Genomic DNA, 24684 nt, shown 5'->3' on the forward strand with positions numbered 1-24684 from the left:
CGTATTTCTCTACGATTATGTATCTGTCTTTATATTTGTTTCTCCATAGTGCATTTTTATGCCTCCTCAATGCATTTTTATGCTTCCCCATTGCATTCTTCGTAACGTCTGTTGAGATATATAGTAACCAAACTGTTGATAATAGCTTCCCATACTTCTTAATAATTTCCTCCTATAGAAGGCAGAATAGTAGAGACAAGGATTCTACTGAATAAGTCCATATGAGACGACACATGATGAGATACTGTTTCAAAATTATGGCCAAAGAAATTTTTTCTTCAGGATTTCATGAGATGCTTCAGTATAAATGACAAAGCAGGAGACAAGAGTTCAAAAAAGGAAGAAAAGACTACCAAAAAAAATATTCTAAGAAAACAACCAAAGCAAAAGTGACAACAGTTACCTTCTTCCATATCTAAGCATCATACTTCTTCCATATCTGCACAACTTAGACAGTAACGCCGACATTAAGAGCCCTTCTGACTACGGTGTTCTTCATAGCGTTCCTAAACTTGGAGATGATATCGTATCCATCCTATATCCTCCTCATTTGCCTTTTCTTCTTCAATAGATGCCTCCAATAGATTCATCTCTCTTTCAACTTCATCGGCAGGGTAGATTTTTTGCAAAATTACGTTTGCCTATTTGTGTCTCGCATGTTCTATTTCTTTCTGTCTTTGCTTCTGTATTTCTTCTTTATTTTGTTTCACTTCCTGGCAAAAGAAGAATCTAGACCTTTTATTTCTATCTTTTCTTAAATTTTGTAATTTTTTTTTTAAAAAATTTGTTTGACTTCATCCTGAAAAAGGAATAGTCTAGATATTCTACTTCTTTCTAGAATGTGATGTGCGTTGATTTTGGGTTGCTCCTGTCGCTTTGCACACGTGTTTCCATGATTACATTTTACCGTATTCTTATGTGGATAAAGGTGATATTGGGGCCTATAAAACTGTAGGCAGATTCTTACAAACAATAATAAATAAAAAAATGTAGATAGATGGATATATCACCTATGATGCTTGCCCTCTAAATTATGTATATCACTTCTACCAATAACATAACACCACGTTATACTCTCAAAATTATATTGTATTTTGGTAAAAACTTTACGGTTAAAATAAGAAACCGATTGCAATAAGTGTAGACTTTTCTTTTAAATCCAATTGGAAAATTTTCTAAGTTATAAATTTATCATATGATCTTCAAAATGTCATCACATTTTTAAATTTTCTCTTCAATGCTATATTTTCCTTCTCCTATATTTAATTTTTGTTCAAATCACCATATTATGCATAATGACTTTTGAATTATGTTTAAAACTATTGAATACAGATGATCTATCCAATTATCTCTCAAAATAGTTTACAAGACACGTGAAGCTGATCACATTCTCCTCCTCCAAATTAAAGTAAGTTTCCTCAATTTGTTTTGTAACATTACTTTCACTTACTATTGCAAATAAATTGCAATACACTCGGAAATATGTTCTCAATATATATTTCTTTCTACATTAATATTGTAATTCATAAATTGAATTGTTATAATTTATAAACTTATACTCTTTACCATCGTCTACATTAATATATTTTCATAAATTGACGTGGGTTATATGCTCGTATATATAATAGGAGAATCACTCAAAACATTGCGTAATATTGTGACAAGTGGCGTATTAAAATGCAACCAAGTATTCATTTTAAGTTAAACAGTGAGTTTAGGTTTGTGTTATAATGTGATAGTAAACTCAACCCCTATTTACATGCTAAATAAAAATTGAATCCCTATTTTTTCTCAAAAAAAAAAAATTGAACCCTACTTTTGTGTTAAACATGGGTAACCAACTTATTTATGCATTATTTATTTTTTCCTACAAACTAACTAAAACTAAATCATAATGTTTCATAATAATAATAATATATTATATATCATATATCATATATATAATAGGGGAATCATTTAGAGGAAAGCATGATATTGAGACAAGTGGCATCTCAGTTAACTGACAAGTGTAAATATCCATTCAGTTTTTTTTTTTTTCTAACAAAATAACTGTATCATATCTGACAAATTTACAATTTTGCCACTCATTATTTCTTTTGCTAAAAAATAACTGTATCATATATATATGTCAAATTTACACTTTTGCCACTCCCACTCAATAACGAAAATGCGCCACTGCACATAACCCAATATACACGTTTCCACACAATCAAAGCTAATCAAATTTACACTCTTGCCACTCACTCAAAATCACGAAACTGTGGCTTAATTATACTGTCAAATTTACATTTTTGCCACTCTAAAGTCTAAACTGCTGCACATAACCCATATCCCCACGTTTACACCCTCAAAAAAAAAAAAAAAAAAAAAAAAAAAATTACACATTTTCCCCTACCTCTCTCAAATTCTCAATCACGAAACGGTATCAAAAAACCGTATCAAATTTATTGACAACGGACCGTATCAAAAAGCCGACTCATAAAAAACTGGAACAAACATTGTTTATCTATTCCTTTATTCTTTCCCACTATTTCTCATACTCCAAAGAAGTCACCAACCTATCAAACTCTCAACCATTTACCCTGATGAAGTAAGTTTTCTAGATAGTTTTTTTTTTTTTTTTTTTTTTTTTTTTTTTTTTGTGATTATGTTTATTATGTTTTGTTGTGAGAACACTCATATTGTTCAAATACACATAAAACTCTGACCGCAAAAATTAAAAAATCGAAACTACGTGGACAACCAACGGTCTTTGCCATGGACGTATATCTTAGTGCAAATTCAATTCACAGAGAAGCAAAATGCTTCTATCTCTCTCTATATATCTCAACAGATGAAAGAGTGACAAAAAATGTAGCCAAAGTTACGCACTATTACACTTCATAATTTTTTCTTTGCTTCTTGGAACCAGATATATATACAACAAATATTATTTGAGTAATTTCACTTTTCTTCCCCCTTTTTTTTGTCTTTATTTTTTATGCTCATGTTATTTTGTTACAATTTTTTGTTTTTTTTTGTTTTTTGTTATAATTTATATTTTATTTTTATTTCTATTCTAAAAGTAGTTTTTTTTTTCAACGTTAGGATGGTTGGGGAAAAAAAAAACTCTAGACATAACTTCTTCCTATACCTATGAGTCTATGAATTCATTGAAATCAGAAAAAAAAAATATACAAAAATAAAAAGACAATTGTTTTCATACTATATGAGTATTTTTATTTTCTTTGTTTGTCATCTGTTCCCAATATATACTTCTTGCTACATCAATATAGTAATTCATAAATTGAATTGTTATATACTTATATACTGATCTTCACCATTGAATTCTTTCATTATCATATGTGGTTTAATTTTTTTTCCTTCTCCACGAGATAATTTATAATATATGTTTACATATTTTCATCTTTATTCCTAAATTTTATGTTTTTTCTTAAATTAAATGTAGCATTCAAATAGAATAATTCAAAACTTTTGTTAAAACTATTTTGTACATTGCATGGTATTGTGACAAGTGGCGTATTAAAATGCAGCCAAGTATTCATTTTAACTTAAACGGTGATTTTAAGTTTGTGTTAAAATGTGATAGTAAACTCGATCACTATTTGCATGTTAAATAAAAACTAAATCCATATTTTTTCTCTCAAAAAAATAAAAAATAAAAAATTAAACCCTATTTTTGTGTTAAACATGGGTAACCAACTCATTTATACATTAGTTATTTTTTCCTACAAACTAACTAAAACTAAAACGTAGTGTTTCATATATATTTATTATATATAATAGAGGAATCACTCATAATATTGTGTAATCTTGTGACAAGTGGCGTATTAAAATGCAGCTAAGTGTTATATTTTTGTGTAAAAGCAATTTCCTTTTCCTAGAAAATAACTATATCCTATTTTTGTGTAAAAGCAATTTTTTTTTTCCTCATAAAAAATAACTGTATCATAACTGCCATTTGTAAACACTTAAATGTAAACATTTGCATACATAAAAAAACACTATTACAGATTTTTACCATTTGTTCAATATTCACAGCCTGTTTATTTATTTCTTCTTATCCACTACTTCTCAATTTTTGTCGTGTTCTTTTCATTGAAACTTAGAAAATATCACAGAAAATTCATTTATTTTATATCATATTACTATTTTTCATCTTTTCCTTTTTTGTTTTTATTTTACGGGTGATGTTCTTCTGTTTTTTGTTAGTGTCCTTTTTTGTTATAATTTATATATTATTTTCTTGGTAAATTTTACACCGAAATAAATATGGTCGAAAGAAAACATATCTATGTGACAAAACTTATTTTTATACCTATAAATTTCATTGGAACGTAAAAGAGAATGGTAAATAATCCATTTGTTTGTATTTATTTTTTGTGATTGTGTTTTCAGATTTTCTGTCCTTATTTTTATATTAATTATTACTTCTGTACTATAAGTATTTTTTCTTATGTTATATATGGGAATGACAATAGAAAGAAAAAATATCTATTTAACAGGAATTCTTTTTATACCTATGAATTTCATTGGGGAAAAAAAAAGTGTATGGAAAAGACAGTTAATTTTTTGTTAGATTAATATTAATTTTGATTGGGTTTTGAAAAATATGTTTGCAGGGTCGTGTTCCAAGAGAATGGTAAATAATTCATTTGTTTGTCTTTATTTTATGTGGTTATGTTATTCAAATTCCTTTTTTTTTTTTTTTTTTTTTTTTTTTTTTGCCTTTTTCTTCTAATTTTTAAATTATTTTTAACTTCTGTTCTAAAAGTAGTTTATTTTACGTCAAAAAAAATCTCTATTTAATAGGACTTTATCCTGTACTTATGAATTTTATTAGAACCGGGAAAAGTATACAAAAAATGAACTTCTTTTCAATATATGTTAGTATTTTTCATTTTTTTTTAGCTTTTTATTGTTTGTGGTTCTGTTCTTTTGTAAATTTGACAATAAATTCAAAGAAATAATGGTGAGCGAGAGAGCTACATTGTTTTTGGTACAGAGTATTAACCATATTAATATTATTATTAATTTTTGATAGAACAAAGTATTTTGTAGTGGAGAAGAAGTGGTATTATATATGGTTTATGATGAATTGTTTTGTTGGTTGGGTTTTGTCTATGCTGTCGAGTAAAAATATAGGGACATGTACGTTAAGCATTTATATACAATTTTTGTTTTTTATTTTTATTTTCTATTCTAACTTAAATATTATTTTGTATTCAAATTGATTGTTTTTTCTATTGAAAATTTTTCACTCAATTCGTGAAAACGATGGTGAGATAGGAGAGTTTCTTATCATTATTTTTGATACCAGGCATGACAATTTTTTAGTCTACGCAGTTATTTATTAAGTAGCTTTTGTTTCTTTTCTTTTTCTTTTTATTTTTCTTTTGTATCATTATTTGTTACATAATTGATGGACAACATTTTTTTTTAAAAAGTTTTTTAAATAGATTATAATTTTTATTTAGATTTTATTAGCCAATTAGTTAAGACCTTATAATCTCTTTAAGAACCTTTCATGTAAATTACAATAAAAAAAACATTACCGCGCATCGCGCGGGTTATATGCTAGTGATGATAGTATGAGAATGAAGAAAGTGACACCAAAATCAATCTCACAGTCTCAGCTCTGCATATCCTCCCACCACCAATCTCGCCCCATCAATGTCTGTAACTCTCTTTCTCTCTCGATCACCCTCATACCTCATCATCTCATCTTCCTTGAACTCAAAACCTCCCAGAACCCCCAAACTCACCCCAACCCCCACAAACCCAGAGTTCTCAGTCTCCGTAAAGCAACCCCTTTCGCAATCCGATGCCGCCATTAAGATGCCCGCAGCTCCATGGATGCAGGGTCCCCTTCTTCTCCAACCCCACGAAGTTATTGACTTCTCTAAACCCAACAACAACAACAAGAGCTTAAACAATGCCAAGGTCGAGAAGGCCGATAAGGCGCTGACTGAGAAAGTAGGCGTGAGAGGGACGAGAGCAGTGAACAAGATCGCCAGAAGCATCGAAAAGCTCCGAAAGAGTGAGAGTTCAGATGAAGCCCAGAAGGATTCTGGGGAATTTGGATTTGGGGATTGCTTGGAACAGCTTGGGGAAGATAAGGGTTCGAGAAATGTCCGGAAAATGCCGTGGGAAAGGGACGAGGGGTTCATTTTTAGGAGGACGAAGAAGGAAAAGGCGGAGACTGAGGCAGAGTTGAGGCTTGACCAGGCGTTGCTTGCGAGGTTGAGAGGTGAGGCTGCAAGGATGAGGCAGTGGGTGAAGGTTAATAAAGCTGGGGTGACTCAAGGTGTAGTTGATGAGATTAGAATGGTTTGGAGGAGGAATGAGCTTGCTATGTTAAAATTTGATGTCCCTTTGTGCCGGAATATGGATAGAGCACGAGAAATCGTCGAGGTTTGTTTGTTTTATTCGTTTTGCTTTTGTTTTTTCATGAAGGAAAACTATTATGGTAAATTGTTTTTCCTTTTCTTAAATTGAAAGATTATGATGTGCTGGGTTCATTTTGAAACTCTCATTCTATGAAAAAAAAATAAAAAACAAGGGAGAAATCTTTTTAGAGGACTAATTGAAATGGCTTTATATAGTTGGTACAGAATCGGGTATTTGAAATTTCTGATAGAAGGAAGATTACTACTTATTTGTGTACATTGACTACTCTCTCAGAGGAATAGAAAAAGACAAAAATTTGTAGTGATTTCGAAGTGACTTGGGTGCTAGGTACATAAGCTGGAGTTGAACCGCCTAACGTTACAGAAAATTCTCCGGGCTTAGCAACTTACCCTCTGGTTGTTCTGCCACACGAACATGTGCTTTGTATATATATTACTCTTTTTTACTATACTTCATCTTGTCTCTTTTGTTAAAACAGAGGCTTATGATCAGTAGATTGATGGATGTGCTCTTTACGAACAGGCAAATATTAAGATTCAATTGGATTGCAGCTACTTATTCTTATTGGAGGTTTTGGCTACTGAGATTGTGATATTTTTCTATTTGTCTGCGTTAAGATGTCTAATTTTATGGCGAAATTTTTTATTTCATATAATTAGATACTGCTTTTTATAATTCGTGGTAGCTTGGTAGGTTGAAATTCCTAATTCCTTGTCATGCTGCTACCTCATTTTAGATGTCATCATTTTTTATTATATATATATATATATATATATATATATATATATATATATATATATATATATATATCTGTTTTACTGTTTCTGATGGTTGCTTTTGTAATTATTTTTGTAAAAACAGATCAAGACGGGAGGCCTGGTTGTTTGGAGTAAGAAAAATACTCTCGTTGTCTATCGAGGATGCGGGTATCAGTCATCTTTGAATAGCTTTGTAAAGACGCATGCAGGGGTTGCTGGCAGTCGAGTGGTGCCTTATTACGAAATTAACTCCATCGAAAGTGGTTTAGATGAAAAGATGTGCAGAAAGGAAAGTGAGGGGAAGACTTTACCAAGTGCTGTCTTTTTAAAAGAGGATTTGAATAGCCAACCAATTAGTGGATCTCTTTATGAGAGGGAAACAGATAGATTGTTGGATGGCTTGGGACCCCGCTTCATTGACTGGTGGATGCGCAAGCCTTTGCCCGTAGATGCGGACTTACTTCCTGAAGTGGTTCCTGGATTCAGGCCTCCTTTTAGGCTTTGTCCGCCGCATGCTAGAGCAAAGCTGGCAAATGATGAATTGACATACTTGAGGAAGCTTGCTCACCCTTTACCTACTCATTTTGTCCTTGGTATTACCTTGCCTACTGTCATATGTCAGTTTTTCTGCAGAAAATATGATTTTCAGGAAACATATCATTTTTTTTTGGATGAATAAGCCAATTTTATAACCACAAAAAAAAAAAAAAAAAAAAATCTGTACATTTCTGCAGAACCAGCAGAAAACAGACTAAGAAACAAACTTCGAAGTCTTGGAAACTAAAACAACTCTCAACTTACAACAATGAAACAAAACAAAACAAAAATCTGAACATCAATACCCCAATTCCAGCAGATACTCTCATTTCCCTTAGTCCTTTCGAGTTTTCCTTTCCCCATCACACGACATCTTACATCTCATTTTATTTTCTGCAGCAGCTGTTCTCCGGACAAAGGATTATTACTATATCTAAGAGCGTTTCTATTATGCCAAATATGATAGACACTAGCTCCAAATGCTAGCCTACATACATGAGCTTTAAAAACTTTCCTTCTCCAGTTCTGCAGCCCTTCAAGAATCGCATCATCCCAACAAATAGGAGGACTAGCCATACCACAAAGCTGCATAATTGACCTCCATGTTCTTCTACTGTAGCTACGAAAGAAGAAAAGATGGTCTCTATCTTCTACTCCAGACCTACAGAACATACATTTTGTCTCCCCCTAATAATCCCAACTAAGCATTTTATCACCAGTCAACAATGCATTATGCATAGCCAACCATGAAATGAATGCATGCTTTGGAATTGTTAAAGGAAACCATACCACCACTCCATATCCGGATGTCTATCTCTAAGAGCTTCCCAAGTATCAGCACTACAATAATTCCCAGACTTATAAACCATCCATTTCGGAATATCATTACCACCTAAAGTCAACATGGACAGCTTGCTTTGAATTTCCACAAGAGAATCAGACCTTGCCGGCCCCCAAAACCACTCACCATCCGTTATAACCGTAGACAGTCTAGCATCAAGACGACTATGAGCATAAGAGATTACTTGGTAACCAGACTCATCAAGCAAAACACCACTTGGATGCCACCAATCAGTCCAGAGATGGATCTTCCTACCATTGCCTACATCAAATTGCATTTTTTTTTTTTGCTTCCACTCATAACTTCAATAACTTCCTCCAAGACCAAGAGCGTGACTGAGGAACATAAAACAAAAAACTGGATTTTGGAAATCCTAATAAATTGTTTTATCAAGTTTAGACATCTTCTGAATATTTCGGATGTAGCAGAGTAGTGGATTCTCATGTACCATCAACAACTTTTCGAGCATACCCATTGCCTTATTTAGTATATGATGTAACAAATGAGTTTAGTAATCTCATTTGTGCATTAGACATGAAAACATCTTAACTGGCGTAAGGTTAAATTTTGAGCAAGTGTGGCATAGGGTCTATCCTATTCAATGTGTTCATCCTTAAACCTAGTACTATTGCAGAGTCCAGACTCAGGGACTAAGAATAAAATATATGTACAATAGCCAATCTACATGCCACTGCCATTTAAATGAATTACTTCGATTCGTCCTTACCTCTGAATATACCTTGTGGACTTTGTTGGTGACATTCCAGAAATATACTCCTGAATATCAATGTGACACTTACGGACCTGAGTACTTGGTTTTACCTGTCTATATCATAAACAAACTTTACTCTTTTGTAATTATACTATAATAATGTAAATTGCAATAAATATAATATAATCGATCACGAGAAAATTTGTCTTCATAAATAATAAAAACGTATCAACATTTTGAAAAAGACGGAGAATGATCATGACGGGTCTATTTCAGGCACATAATTTATACTTTTATTATTAAATTTGAATCTTTCCATCATACTACATATTCTGGGTCATGCTAGTGGCGTGCATGCACTTATCTGTGCAATCAAGACTTTAATTCCAGTTTTCCTTTGATTGTTAAAGGGAAAAACAGAAAACTTCAAGGCTTAGCTGCAGCCATCTTAAAACTTTGGGAGAAAAGTCTTATTGTGAAGATTGCTCTGAAGTGGGGAATCCCAAATACAAACAATGAGCAAATGGCATATGAACTCAAGGCAAGTTGGATGTAACATAGACTTTTGGGCTGTAGATAGGTCAGGTCTATGTATTTGTTCTGTTTCTTATATAAAAGGGAAAAGTCTGCCTGTCTTAATCATTGGCAGGCTTTAACAGGCATGTCATCTTCAGGTGACAGTAGGTGCATATTAATGGCCACCTTTTGGGGCAAGGTGGCTCTACCTCTTGATCTCCGTCACATGAATACCATCCCTGTCCAACCACCATCGCTGCTGATTCATGTTTGTGGTGCTTGAATTACCACAGCATTGCAGCGCAGCATATGGTAGCTGCTAGAATAATTCGACAATGATCTGAGCACAAGAAAACCTCTATTGATTTTATTTTTATTAGTAAAACAAGAACACCTCTATTGATAGGCTGTTAGACTTGAATTTAGAAGATTGGCTTCTGGAAGGATCATGGGGTAGGCTGTTAATGACTTGAAGTTGAAGCCATGCTCACCTATGCACCTAGATCCATAAGCTATGTCTGTGATGCTGATTATCTATACTTGCCTATGCATTATGTCCATGGATATACAAGTATTTGACCATTGAATACTATTGCAGCATCTTACAGGAGGAGTTCTTTTGCTGCGTAATAAGTTTTTGATGATACTTTATAGAGGCAAGGACTATCTTCCTGGCAGAGTTGAAAATTTAATAGTGGAGAGAGAAACCGAGCTCAAAAGATGCCAACTTTATGAAGAAGGTGCACGGCTGAAAGCAATTGAAGCCATTTGTGTGGATAATGGATCAATGGAAAACACTAGCACATCTGGAACTTTATCAGAATCCCAGTATATCCAAACAGAGTTCAGGGACCTGAAAAACAGAAATACAGAGGGAGAAATCAAATTGGAAGCCGAAAAGCAAAGATTAGAGAGGGAACTAAAAGAGCAAGAGCGCAAGCTTTTCATTGTAAGGGTCAATTATAGGTTTGATTTTCCCGTTATCTTATTTCACTACACTGCTTTTTGTGAAAGATCCATTGTGGATTTGGCAGCTTAATGTAAAGATAGAGAAGTCGATGAAGGAGTTATCAAAGTTGAATGGTGCATGGGCACCTGCTGAACAGGATGCAGACCAGGAAATGATAACAGAAGAGGAGAGAAAATGTTTCCAGAAAATGGGACTGAAGATGGATAGTTGTTTAGTGCTTGGTAATGAAAGACTTACTTGTCTAGATGCATAATAGCTCTATCCTGTATTCTTTGTTCTCTATGGTAGTTAGTATTCTTGTTTAGGTGTTTTAAGTTTTAAACTATTGATTGGTCCAATACCAAGACTGGAAGTAAGTTTTCTTCTTGGTATTAGAGTTGCTTATTGGGTGATAATAATTTGTGTAGGAATTTATTTTTGGCATGATGTACTTAATAATGAGTTGCCTAAAAAATGTGTTCTCACAGTCCAAGTTTTCTTTTGTTTCTGCCTAAGCATGCTGCATCCCAGTTATTTCTTTTTTCGTTTGTATGCTCTGTTTCATAGCAGAAAAATGTTACATTTGTTATATGTGGTTTTATATTGATGAGTAACCCTGTGAGCTCTTCTCGCATGTTGTTACTTTTGCGTTAAAATACTCACCTGTTAAGATCTGAAATCAACATCCCGAGCTCAGTAATCACTGCTATAGCCTATAGATGGTCTACTGCTGAGCACGTGGACCTTTGCTCTTTTCCATGGACCTTTCTGCTCCGGAAGAGATGTTTTAACAATTTGCAGATGATTGTTAGAGAAAGTTGGGGCAGTGCAGCACTCATGACAAAATCCTTTAATTCTTCCACCAATTTCTATGTCAAGTTCCTTTGCTTTTTAATTCTCTCTTATTGAATATGTGGAACAGCCTCTTGTTTTAGAGTGATCATTTTCTGGGTTAGTAGTAAAGTTAGTTTCTGGTGCTGTAATTTGAAAGTAGATAGCGTCAACTATCTCAATAATGCTGTTCTGAGTTGATCTGTATATTGTAACATCATTACTTGAATATCAGATATTACGGTAATCAGCTTGTAAAAAACTAGAGATTGTAAAGCCAGTCTGAGGATCTTTGTCGTATTAAATGTTTGCTTGCATATCTTGTGGGATTTTGCCCACTCTGGCATATGCTATTCTTTGTTAACAGTATCTCTCTCTGGTTTTCTAAAAATGAAAATTGAGATGAAATGTCCTACTTAGTTGCCATCAAGTAGCTTTGGGCCATATTTTTTCTTAAAGAAAGTAATGAAGAGACATAAGAATTCCGTGTGGAAGTTGTATTAAGAACAAGCAGTTTTAGTTGCTGCCCAGTTGTATAAGTTACTTTCTCTGCTCACACATATTTGTTTTAATGTTGGTTTCAGGCAGGCGTGGCATCTTCGATGGTGTAATAGAAGGCTTGCATCAACACTGGAAGTACAGAGAAGTAGCCAAGGTGGTCACAATGCAGAGATTGTTTCGACAGGTCATTTATACTGCTACATTGCTTGAAGCAGAAAGTGGTGGAATTCTGGTTTCAGTGAACAAGCTAAAAGACGGTCATGCTATAATTATTTACCGTGGGAAGAACTACAGACGGCCTCTGAAACCGGTGCCTGAGAATCTTCTAACTAAGAGAGAAGCATTACATAGATCCCTTGAGATGCAGAGAATTGGAGTAAGTGAAGTTCTTGCATTGTCACCATTTCACCATCTCCTGGTTCTCTGAGTATTTATGTCAATCCCTTTGTGTCATCATGTGGTTAGTGACTTTGATTTGAACAACCCCCCCTTTTTTTTTTTTTTCTGTCTCAGTCGCTGAAGTTTTTTGCTTATCAGAGACAGCAGACAATCACAGATTTGAAACGGAAATTGGTAATCTTGATAGTTAAGCTTATACTTGCATCCTTTTACAGTAGTATATATTGAGCTTGGCAAAATCCAAAATGAAGCAAGCTTTCTGTGTTTTCTCATGGATCATTTTGAACTGATATACACATTTTCCCTTTTTTTGATAAGTAACTGATATACACATTTTCTATTTACTCCAACATGCCACATTTGTTTCATTGACTGTCTAATTGCCTAATTGGTGAACACCACAACTAGAATTTTGGCTTCATTTTAGCTAATTATTTTGCAGGCAGATCTGCCGGAGAGCAGGTCTACTGATCAAAGAGAATGTGAAGTTTCACAAACCATTAGGTGATAGATTTAGCATGCCGTGATTCCCATTACATGTTCAGCTTATTTGAGGGAGGAAGGATGTGGATTTGCCATGGGATGGGAATTCTCCATCTGCTTGCCACCAAATTACTTTACAAGTAAGACTTTAGCTTGAACTCAATTATTTCTTTGTAGACATTTCTTAGCCTGTTACTTGATGGCCCTATGCAATAAAAATCAGTTAATTCTTACCTAACATGTAAATTCTGGAGTTTTAGTTCCGCATTACCCCCCCCCCTCCTCTCCGGGAGGCACTGGGTGGTTGGCCTGGATTAGTGAAAGGATGTTTCTGCGGATCGATATGTGGGTGATATAGAACCTCCAGGATGCTCTAGGGTTTAGGAAATTAGGGTTTGAGCTTTTAAAAGATTTGGGAATTGGTGAAATTGGTTTAGGAATTAAGGACGGGAGATTTGGTTGCACTTTGGAAACCAAAAAGCATAAAATAACTACTATTGTCCCATATTAGGTTCCTAGGAATCATGCTGATGTGACAATGTTTATTAGCTTTTTGGTCAGTTCCTTTTTTTTTTTTTTTTGAAAAAAATATTAAATCCAAAGGCTGATCAGCACTGCCACGTAAGCCGAGTGGGATAGGGGTGGGACGAGGGTGTAATATTTAGCAGTTCTCTTTAGAAAAACTTATAAGTATTCTGATTGTAGGTTAATAATAATAAGTCATTATAAAGCTTAGATTAGCCTCTCAAATAACCTAATAGAACTCCAGTTTTGATGCTCAAGACAAGCTAATATGGGGCACGTATTATTACTATATAAAGTACAAATAAGAGACTCCATATAAAATATAAATACAAGACCCCAAAACCTTTACTAATTGGACCAATAAATAATTCAAAATTTAGATTTCAGCACTGCTGTGAACAATGTTGCTACCATGCCAGGAATAGTAAGTTTCAGCAAGCAAACTTCAATTTTATTCCCGCCTAGGACCCACATCACAATCATACCATCAAATTAAAGCAGGAAGTTCATAAATCTAAGCTTTCTTGTTTCTCCTAATTAACTTTAAGTGACTGGTTTCTATCAGAAGTACTCTCAAGGTGTAAGCAAAACTGTTCAGAAGGTGATCCCCACAGTCCCTCAAGGGCGTCAGTTATAGGCAAGTTTCCCTCTGGTCAAGCACTACATCATATTCGTTCAAACAAAGTGCTCAGTCAGTTGCTTTTATAATTGCGTCATTGCTTAAAACTGAAGGAGATTAAAGTGCTATTTTGTGCAATTTGAGTGCAGTATGTTTTTGATGAACAAAAACTTGTGCATAGTCATGGTGGTCAAATTTCTGATCAGAAATTGGATCAGTATAGTTGGGTGTGACTACCCCCACTTCAACAAAGATTTGTTATCCATGTCTGCTTTCGCCAATCCACTGTCTAGGGCATTTTATTTTGTTTCTTTGAGGTTTATTTATCTCTTATGGGGGACTCTCTTTCGGATAATCTTCACTAATAATTTTATATTTTATTTTTGTTTCATTTATTATTATTATTATTATTATTATTATTATTATTATTATTATTATTATTTATTTTATTTTTCTGGGGGAAAATTCTCAGTACCACAATCCATGTGAGCTGTATAGCTCTTTATTGGTGCAATCATTAGCTGTTGCTACACATGACCAAAGCTTTTTATCCAAGTTCTCTAGCTAGACCCAAATAGTGCTAATTCTAATTTCTCTCCCTGGGCCCTCATTTCATACCTTATCCATTTCCAATGTAAAAATTCACATCTGTCTCAATATTTCCAGAGATTGAAATGAATTTTCCAGCAGCCAATAGCCATCATGAATTACTTTCATCAAACAATTTTGAAAAGCTACTGATTCATGATGACATAGAATGTCAAACTATGACTAAAACTTGATGTGGGAATAATAATTCTGAAACTCTTCATTCTATTATACTTCTAAAAAAAAACAAAACATTCTAAACAATATCATTTGATTCTTTCACTTTTGAAATATTGGTTTTGTGTCTCTTTTCTGAAATGTTTTGGACCCATAATATCAGTATCTTGCCACTTTGGTTGCAGAGGATTGCCAAAAGTCTAAATAAATCAGATAGGTACTTTGACAACCTTATTCCATTGCAATTAAGGCATCCCTCAAATTTTTTTTTGATTAGTAATTTAATCTCATTAGAAAAGCGCAGAGGGGTGCTCCCTCAATTTTTTATTTTATTTTTTATTTTTATAAAAAGATCAAAATCTACTGCATGAATGTCGAAGTGTTTTATGATATTTGTAGCAGTAAGATTCGGTCAATGTTTCTCATTTTGCAAAGCTACTCATTAGTGTATACTCAAGTAGAAAGCTTTCCTGATTGAAAGGGGTTCTGCAGTTGATTGTCATGAACTTTAAAAGATTTGGCAAATTTATTTGGCACCAGAAGAAACCATGGACTAAATATTTTATGTTGCTTTCCACATTTATGTGCTGCGGGTCCTTGGAAATGTTCAATAGTATTATCCACTACTAATTAGATTTCATTTGTTTAAAATGTATCCTGGTGACCTGAGATCAACATAGATACATTAAATGTGCATCAAGATGTGAGGTGCAATTTAAAGCATGATGCAAAACTTTATATATATATATATATATTTTTTATAAATTTAGCCTGCTGAACTGTAGGATTGTTAGGCTGGGGTAGAAAGTACTGGCTTAAAACGTTAGAGTGTGGAGCTACAGTTAATAATGCCGGAGGAAGTGTAGCAATCACTTACAGGGGTAAACCATCAGAGTAGTCTGCGCTGGTGTGAAGGAGACCAGAAAAGAAACGTTTGGGTTTAGATCAGACAATCAAATAAGTCATTCAAAGTTCTCCGGCTATCGTGTTCATTCAATGCCTAGTCAAGGATTACATTCCACATACAAAATTTCTAATAAATTTCAGCGTAGAGCCTCGAAACTGAATTTGAAAGGATTTGGAGAGGATGTTGTGGACCTCCTGCTGGACTTCCCCAAGGGGAAGAAGGAAAAGGCTTGGGTGGTACTTGAATATAACTTCATGACTTCCTTCTAACATATCAACTACCTTATCCATGGAAGGCCGGTTAGCTGGATTAGATTGTATGCACCACAAACCCACTAGAATCATCTTTCTTGCAAGCTCTTTCCCGGCTTTGTCCATGTTCAAGAGCAGTTTTAGATCCCCTTCTAATTCTATATGCTTGTGGATCCAGTGTGGAAAATATATTTTACTGCTATGTTTGAATCCTGCATCAATGTTCTTTCTTCCTGCAACCATTTCTAGAATCATCATTCCATAGCTATAAGCCTATAAACATCAGATTTGTGTGAAACTATTCCGAAGTTTCTTGAAAATACTTCTGGTGCAATGCATCCAACTGTTCCTCTTGCACCCAACAGTGACATAGTACTCTCTTTTCTGTTGCATAACTTAGCAAGACCAAAATCTGAGATCTTTGGACGGAAATCTTGGTCCAATAGGATATTTTGTGGTTTTATATCAAGATGGAGGATTTGTGTATTACAGCCCCGGTGCAAGTACTCTAGGCCATGTGCAATGCCAATTGCAATGTAGTAATTTTTTTCCCATCCTAAATGGGGACTTCTGTTTAATTGGTTCTCATCATATATGTATTTTTCAAGAGATCCATTTGGCATGAATTCGTAGATAAGAGCTCCTTTAGATCCTTCAAAACAGAAACCCAGAAGGGTGACAATGTTTACATGGGCAGTTCTACTGATGCTGGCAACCTTTTTAAGAAATTCTTCTCCATTACATTCGGACTTGCACAAAACGTTCACTGCCACCAGACAGTCATCAGGTAGCTTTCCTTTGTATACATCATCATACCCTCCTTGACCTAATTTGTCTTTAAAGGAGTTGGTCATTTTCTTTGTCTGTAAATTTTTTATCGTTTGGGAGCAAAGGATGCACATTTCTTTCGAAAATCCTCTATATTTTCATCATTCTTTGTTTTCTTATTCCAGAAGACTACTGATTCATATGATTCAGACTTCTTTCTCAGGCAACAAAGAATGACTAGTGTCACTGTAATACTGCAAACTCCCACCATTGATCCTGCATACATTTAAGACAGCAAACACCAGAGACATACATCCCTTCAAGTTAGGAGGTATATATGTATTTTCCTTCTTCTCTGTTATTTGTTTTTGATTTATTTTGTTTTTTAAATGACACTATATTTGGAGAACTGGAACATTGTTTTTATGATAGTACTTGAAAAATACAAAAAGAAAGTTTGCTTCAGTCAATTTTTATCTATTGTTTTTGAAATATGCAAATGAAGGTAGAGGAGTATCGAAGTATATTACCTACTAAAATTTTCTTCCTCAAATTCAACTTGGATCCTGCAACATAAGCATGAGATCAAGCAGGGAATTAGATTATGTCGATAACTAATTCTCAACTCACTTTAATATTTTTATTATAATTTATGTGGTTGTAGCTCCATATGATGGAGGTTCTACAATGATTTTTGAGTAATGTATCTATTGTTTTTCTTTATTGACCTGTTCTTTCATGATCGTTATAAGTTGCTATGATAAGCCATTGATTCATGCCGCTACCAAGCGTCAGTGTATCAAATATCGTCATCTCATTGCTAATTTCAAATGATGCAGAGAGATTTGAAACCCCAAAGCTCAAAGAACCCTCTGCCAACGTTGTTCCCAGATGCCGACACTGGGGATGTGTATGTGCATGCATGATCACTGTGCTGGAGTTTTGATAGGCCACAAGGGCTTGTGCTCCTCTCATTCCTTGCGCTTAAGGGTTGATGGCCCAAGCAATCCATCTCGAAGTTGAGGTTCCCGTGTTCTATACGCAATATCAACTTTGTTGGTTGATTGCTCATAGCTCCAGAGAAGGAAAGCATTCAAAACAGGAAGGTCTTGGCATGAGCTGTATACCCTGTTGCTAGAGAAACTATTGCCTTTTGAGCTGGGAATTAATTATTGTGTGTGTGTGTGTGTGTGTTTTTTTTTTTTTTTTTTAAAAAAAAAATAAAATTTGTCATTGTTGTTTGGGTTCAATTCTATTGTGGGTCCTTGATTCTTATTTTTATGTGACAAAATGGTTTCTAAGACAAATGGGTTCTCATTTTTGTGTACTCAAAACGCATAAAAACGTCAACTTTGTATTTAGTTTTAATTTGTACAATTAAAGAAATTGAAGAATCTGTAAAATTGATGGCAATCATGGAATTGGAGTCAAGGAAGTTTGTTTCCTTTATTTTCTTTTGAATCAATTACAAATTAACCATTGTGATGTGATTTTAGGAAAAAAAAAAAAAAAAAAAACCGTCAATTTAGTTTTTGTGATTACAGCGATTTGCAATAAATTCTGTGTTATAAAAAGGTTTTGAGAGCTAGCACGTGATATGCAAAAATAACAAATAGGCCCTAAACCCAACTTCCGTCTAAGATTTTAAATTTTGTTACATTGAGACACTCCTTTATCTAAGATATCATTTCTAACCAATCTATGGATTCCCATTATAGTCAATATTCAAAATAGATTAGAATCACATCAATTCAATGTGTTTTTTGGAACAAAGATATATAGGCTATAATTTACCGCAGTATTGCCAGTATATTATATATACAACAAGCTGCACCCTGTTTGTCAAATTAAGAAGTACAGGCTTCATTTTTAGTTCCATTGCATAAATCATCTCTTCTTCTTTTATGGGATATGAAGGCTCCATTGCAATACCACACAGCCCCTCCTTATCAGATATGCCACGCTGCATCCTTATGTAATTAACCCTTCTCTCCCCATTCTGCTCCCCACGAGTTCTTTACCATCCAGTACTTTGTTCCATCGATCACTTGTTCTTCTTCCATAGCCAACAACTGCAACTGCATGATCCATCTCTCTGCCACATTTTCCACTGAACACCCCCTGTACGTGAATAACGTGATCATGTAAGCCAATCAATCAGGACATCAAACTCTGTTATTTCCTAATAATTAGCATCATGTTGCTTTTAGTTTACCTCCCAGTAGAACTGGAAATCTGAACCCCCAGCATCTATGGACACGGATACAGGTTGATTTGCAGCTGCTTTAAGCAATGCCTTCTCTTCGTTAGCAGGCACTTGCTCATGCCCATCAATTCATGACACTAGTGTAGAATTTTCCTGCACAACTACATGTCATGATTCATAAGTTCTTGATCATTATCTAAGGGAAGTATTAAAAGTTAATCAATTCAAGAGTGAGTGAAACATAAAATATATACTATGGAAGCATCGCAAGTTCCATCTGCCGCTTCGTAAGGGTAATTAGTTTCTGTGGCTATGCCCCTCTTTCGCTTGATCCATTGCAGCCTCGATTTTTTTGTGTCACAATCTACCAACTCTTGGTCAGACAAAGAAACTAGCTTATTGGTCTTGATTTGATTGACACCCTCTACTGCTACAACGGCTGAAAAGGCCCAGCAACTACCTGCATGCGGAACATTAACAAAAACAACAAATTACAACCAATCCAATAAAGTATTATGTCATAATAACAAGGGGACACACAAATTAAACTCTCCTTACAACAATGGCCTTGGTTCTTAACACCGGTCACAGCGCCTTTCTTCCTCCAGTCAACAGAATGGGGAATTCTGTCCACCTTCTCGTACATGAAGCTCCCACTTCCACGTGGTGTTCCTCGGAGCATCCTGCGGTGCTTAACCTTGGACCCACCTGCGTAAGTGCTCCTAAACTCATGGTTAGTCATGTCTGCAAACTTGTTCAGATTCAGCTTATAAGGCTTATCCATCCTGTTGGTAGTATGAATATGCATAACATTTTCCTTGAATACATTGAAGCGCTTGTGCTTCTCATCAAGGCTCTTGGAGATCACCGTGTGGTGGCTCCTCCACCTCTCATACAAATTCCATAAACTTTCCTCGGACCCCAAATCATTCTCATGAAAATCAAAGCCTCAGTCACCCCAAGAACCAAAGTGATCAGTAAGAGAGCAACCCAAAAGAACTTCATTTTTAATTGCTAGAATTCAACACGATATGGGAAATGGAACAAAACAATGTCTAATAAATGGAGAGGTTACAGTTCCTTGATTAATGGAGGAAAAACAACAAAGAAAGGGGTTATAAGAATTATGGAGAAGAAAGATGAGTGGGTTTGGTTTACTTACAAAGCAAGAGGTCTTTTAATAAGTGGGGTGATTCGTATTGCCTTTCAAAGTGCAACGACAAGTAGGACGAGAAAAAAGTTTCCTGTTAATTTGGGGTTACATGGAAATTAAAACTTGTGTGTGCTTAATTGGGGAATGGTTTTACTTGCCAAACAAGTTAACAACTTAAAGGGGTGTGCGTATGTGTGTTTGTGCAGTGAGAGAGAGAGAGAGAGAGGAAGAGCAGGGTCAAGCGGCCGGGAAATGAAGTTCTTATAAGTACTGCTTTATCTTTAATTGAAATTTAGTTGCTTTAAAATGGATTCGATAGAATTATTAGACGTAAAAGTAAAAAAGCAATGGAATACAGAAAAAATGTATATGTGCAGCTGTGCAAGTGGAAGGATCAAGAAAATAAATAGAAAGTTTAGTAATTAATAAATGGTGTTTATAAATAGATGAGATTAATAATTAAATTTTAAGTAATATTTGTATTATTTAAATTAAATAAGTCTAGAATAAATAATATAAATGAAATAATAATAGATCCTAAGTGTTAGGGATAAAATCAACCCTAGAGACATGTGGATTCAGAAACATCTCGGAGCTATGTCTCGGACAATTATTACGGCCAACAAAGAAAAGACTGCCTAGGTGTAAATACATCTCGGAAGTATAACGATGTCTTGGTGCAAATACATCTCGGAGGCATAACAACGTCTCGGTCATAACACTCCAGGTTACGGTATGAAGAACATCCCGAGATCTCCTAATCTGAATGGAGTGAGCATATCTCGGGTATTTGAGTCTCGGAGTAACCTCGCCTCGGAGGTGACATCAAGTCGGTACAATAACATCTCGGCCTTTTATAACTCCGTTATGGTGCGACGATATCCCGAGAAGTTATTACGTCTCGGACATCATCATCTCGGGGTCTGATTGAAAGTCTGCCGCGGATGTCTCAGAAGTACAATAAGGATAAAATTCCATGATTGATGGGATAAGGTAATTATTTAACGATTGAGGTGGGGTTCAGCATTAAACAAATGCTAGTGGAAGAACTCTGCTGGACAGCAACATCAAGACAGCATGGGCAGCACTTCCCTCCACGCCTGGCAGCACTTCCTCCAAGCTCCTTGGACAGCATATGCACTCAATAAAATAATCCCACCCGATCATAAAATAACCATCCATTCACTCATTCCAAAAAACCATGCACTTTTCGACCAACACAATCCCACTCATCATCATCTCCACTCAGCATTATATAATCTCCAGTCCCTCCTTCCACTCGAGGGCATAACCAAAACAAATGTTAAAGAACTAGAAGGTGGCAGACATGGAGAGATGGGTGTTCCAGCAGATTAAACTAAGTGAGGAATCAAACTCCTGAGGAAACGGGGCATGAAGAAATTGAAGAAGGCAGCAAGTATGGTAAGGCCAGGGGCAGTATGGTAAGGCCAGGGGCCTGGCCTATAAAAAAGATCATTACACCAGGTACAGGAGGGACGAAAATATACGAAGAACGATACAGAAATACAGAGGCACAAAGAGAGAGATAAAGAGAGAAAGAAAGGAGTTTATCCTTCTTGGTGTATGGTACAGAGGCAAAGAAAGAGAGGTTTTCTCTTCTTGATTTGTCGTACAACAAGACATAAGTAAGGGAAATCAGGGTGTATCGGGGCTTTGGGCTACGAGTAATTTCCCCCTTGTAACTACTTAATAGTAAATTTTCTCTACGTCTCCTACAGTGGATGTACCTCAGATTGAGGGAACCACTTAAATCTTTGTGTCATCTTCTCCCCTATCTTCTCAATTTTTTCATTTCTAACAGGTCTTGGAAAGTAAGACTTATTTCTTAATAGAGCGAATCAACAGGCGACACGTCACCATATCGGAAACTGTACCAACAGTTTGGCGCCGTCTGTGGGAACTACAATCGTTCTTACGAAAAACAAATCCGCAATGGTGACTACAAGACGTTCGAAGCCAGTCCAAAACGAAGCGCTGTCTACCAGCCGAGACGATGCTCGTGGAGAAGCAGAATCTGCCGGACTAGAGGCCCGGGTAACCCAACTGAGTCAACAGTTGGCCCAGGCACAAAAGAATGTGGAGGATTTGCTAGCTCAAAATGCTGTGCTCCTAGCCGCACGAACTACACAACCGTCCCATCACGATGCAACCGATGGGACAAACTCTGAGAGAAACCCTGAAGGGTCAGGAGAGAAAGCCGAGGATCATGGAAAGACCATAAATCCGGTTCCACCCACTGAAGCGGAAAGGAGGTTGCAGAAGATGGTCCAGGATCTGGGCACAAAATATGACGCACTGTCAAAGACGATGGATTAGCAACGTGGTGGGAAGGAGTCTCTCGTAGACAACCTCTTTCAACACAAGGAATCAATATTCACCGAAGATGTATCCAACTTCGATCTGCCTGCAAGATTCAAGGTGCCTGATATCCCTGTTTTTTCAGGCAGTGAAGATCCGATGGAACACTTGGACAATTTCCAGTCACATGTATCATTGCACAAGACACCAGATGCTGTGGCATGCCGAGCTTTTCCTCTCACCTTGTCAGGAAAGGCCCGAGACTGGCTCAGAAGTCTCACACCAGGGTCGATCGATTGCTTTGATACCCTTGGAAGGAAATTCCTAGCCCAGTTCGTATCCGGGAGAGTTAGAAGAAAACCCCGAGGATACTTACTCTCTGTACAGCAGGGACCGAATGAGTCTTTAAAGGACTATTTGTGGAGGTTCAACCAGGAGAAGCTGGACGCAGAGAGTGCACCAGACGATTTCATCTACGGTGCAATCTTTCAAGGCTTGAAAAAAGATGGACCTCTGATGGCGGAGCTGGCATTGAAACCGCCGAAAGATCTTCATGCCTTTATGGTGAAGATGGACAGGTACATCAACCAAGAAGAAACGCTCCGAGCCCTCCTCAACAATTCCCAGCCACAACAACAACCCTCCACCGAGAAACCTAAGAAAAAGAAGAATCCTGAGCCCGTACAGGATGTTGGCCCCTCAGAGTATAAGAAGGTGAAGAAGAATTTCGGGGATTACAAGTGGACACCATTGAACACCTCCGTCACCGAGGTGCTCATGGAACTCCAGAAAGACCCGAATTATCAGAGACCAAGACCCATTCCAGGGAATCCCCCTCTGCACTTGGCTCACAAGTACTGCGCCTTTCATGATTCACGCGGTCATCTGACCGAGCAGTGTGTATCGTTGAGGCAATTGATCGAGAAATTCATTGAGAATGGGAAGCTAGTCCGATTCCTCGTCAATGAAAGGAATCAACAGGAGCGAGACTATTATCCGAGGCCTGGGAGAGAAGAGGATCGGGATAATAGAAGAAACTATCAACCGAGACAAAATGAGAGGAGAGGAAGAAGCCGAGAGCCAACCCCTCGGCCTCAGAGGAACGAAAGAAGGGAAAGAAGCAGAAGCAGGCCTTGGGGGGCGCAGCAAGGCAATATCCCTATCATTCACACCATCTCGGGGGGATTCGGAGGAGGAGGTGAGTCCAACTCGGCTCGGAAGGCGTATGCCAGACAGCTAGAGGATTTCGAAGTTTACTCGGTCCAGAGGCCCCCAAAGTCTCGGAAATATAACCCTCTGGTTATAGGATTCTCTGACGATGATTATGCTGGAGTCTCGCTTCCGCATACAGACGCCCTAGTGGTCACCTTGACCATAGCAAATTATCAGACTCGGCGGATCCTCATTGACACTGGAAGCTCGGCTGATATCCTTTTTAAATCAGCTTTCGATCAAATGGGTGTTCCGTCAGAAAAGCTGATTCCAGTCTCATGCCAGCTACAGGGTTTTGCTGGGGAGAGAGTGTTGCCTCTCGGTTCTATCGATTTACCTGTGACAGCCGGGACTTATCCGAGGCAGAAAGTCATTATGGTAAAGTTCCTGATAGTTGATATGGTCTCGGCTTACAATGCCATCATAGGACGAACAGCTCTCAATGACTTGAAAGCTGTAACTTCAACATCACATCTCAGCATGAAGTTTCCAACAGAGGAAGGAGTTGGAGAGGTAAAAGGAGACCAGAGAGAAGCTAGAAGGTGCTACAATCTATCCTTGAAAGATACCCCGGGGCAGCACAGCCGGGGGGAGAAAACAAAGGAAGATGGAAAATAGCAATCACCGTTGGGGGAGCCTGTGGAAGCCTTGGAAGAGTTCGAGATAGGCGATTCGGGAAAGAAAGTTCATATAGGCTCACAACTCCCTCAATCCATGAAGGAAGATCTGGTGGCATTCTTGAGGCGCAACAAAGATGTATTTGCCTGGAGCCATGAAGATATGCCAGGGATTGATCCCTCGGTTATTGTCCATAAGCTGAATGTGGATCCAAATTATCGCCCAGTGAAGCAGAGAAGAAGAACTTTTGCTGCCGAACGAAACATGGCTGTTGCCGAAGAAGTAGAGAAGTTGCTGAAAGCTGGATTCATCCGAGAGGTGGATTATCCCGAGTGGCTGGCCAATGTAGTGCTGGTGAAGAAATCTAACGGGAAGTGGAGGATGTGCGTAGATTTCACCGACC

At 36.5% G+C, this 24684-nt stretch overlaps 1 protein-coding gene and 2 pseudogenes across 9 annotated transcripts; 1 reads left to right on the plus strand and 2 right to left on the minus strand.

The window, feature by feature from the left end:
- Positions 1 to 5587: 5587 nt before the first annotated feature.
- LOC133859288 (chloroplastic group IIA intron splicing facilitator CRS1, chloroplastic) lies at positions 5588 to 18204 on the plus strand. Of its 9 annotated transcripts, none has more exons than XM_062294631.1 (11): positions 5588 to 6414; positions 7273 to 7762; positions 9670 to 9800; positions 10374 to 10724; positions 10810 to 10966; positions 12140 to 12432; positions 12570 to 12629; positions 12898 to 13078; positions 15633 to 16792; positions 16984 to 17104; positions 17613 to 18204. In XM_062294631.1, exons 1-8 carry the CDS (start codon positions 5674 to 5676, stop codon positions 12961 to 12963), a joined length of 2289 nt encoding a protein of 762 aa, XP_062150615.1. In that variant the 5' UTR covers positions 5588 to 5673; the 3' UTR covers positions 12964 to 13078; positions 15633 to 16792; positions 16984 to 17104; positions 17613 to 18204. The 9 variants fall into 9 exon arrangements, with proteins under 9 accessions (XP_062150615.1, XP_062150618.1, XP_062150616.1 ...); XM_062294634.1 differs by having other exon boundaries at positions 16997 to 17104; XM_062294632.1 differs by having other exon boundaries at positions 16639 to 16792.
- Positions 15881 to 16955, minus strand: LOC133860468 (PR5-like receptor kinase; annotated as a pseudogene).
- A 292-nt stretch (positions 18205 to 18496) lies between the features above and the next one.
- LOC133859291 (vignain-like) lies at positions 18497 to 20462 on the minus strand (annotated as a pseudogene).
- Between the last annotated feature and the right edge of the window lie 4222 nt (positions 20463 to 24684).

Source organism: Alnus glutinosa, chromosome 2 (assembly GCF_958979055.1).
Source record: "Alnus glutinosa chromosome 2, dhAlnGlut1.1, whole genome shotgun sequence".
In the NCBI taxonomy this organism is placed as follows: Eukaryota; Viridiplantae; Streptophyta; class Magnoliopsida; order Fagales; family Betulaceae; genus Alnus; species Alnus glutinosa.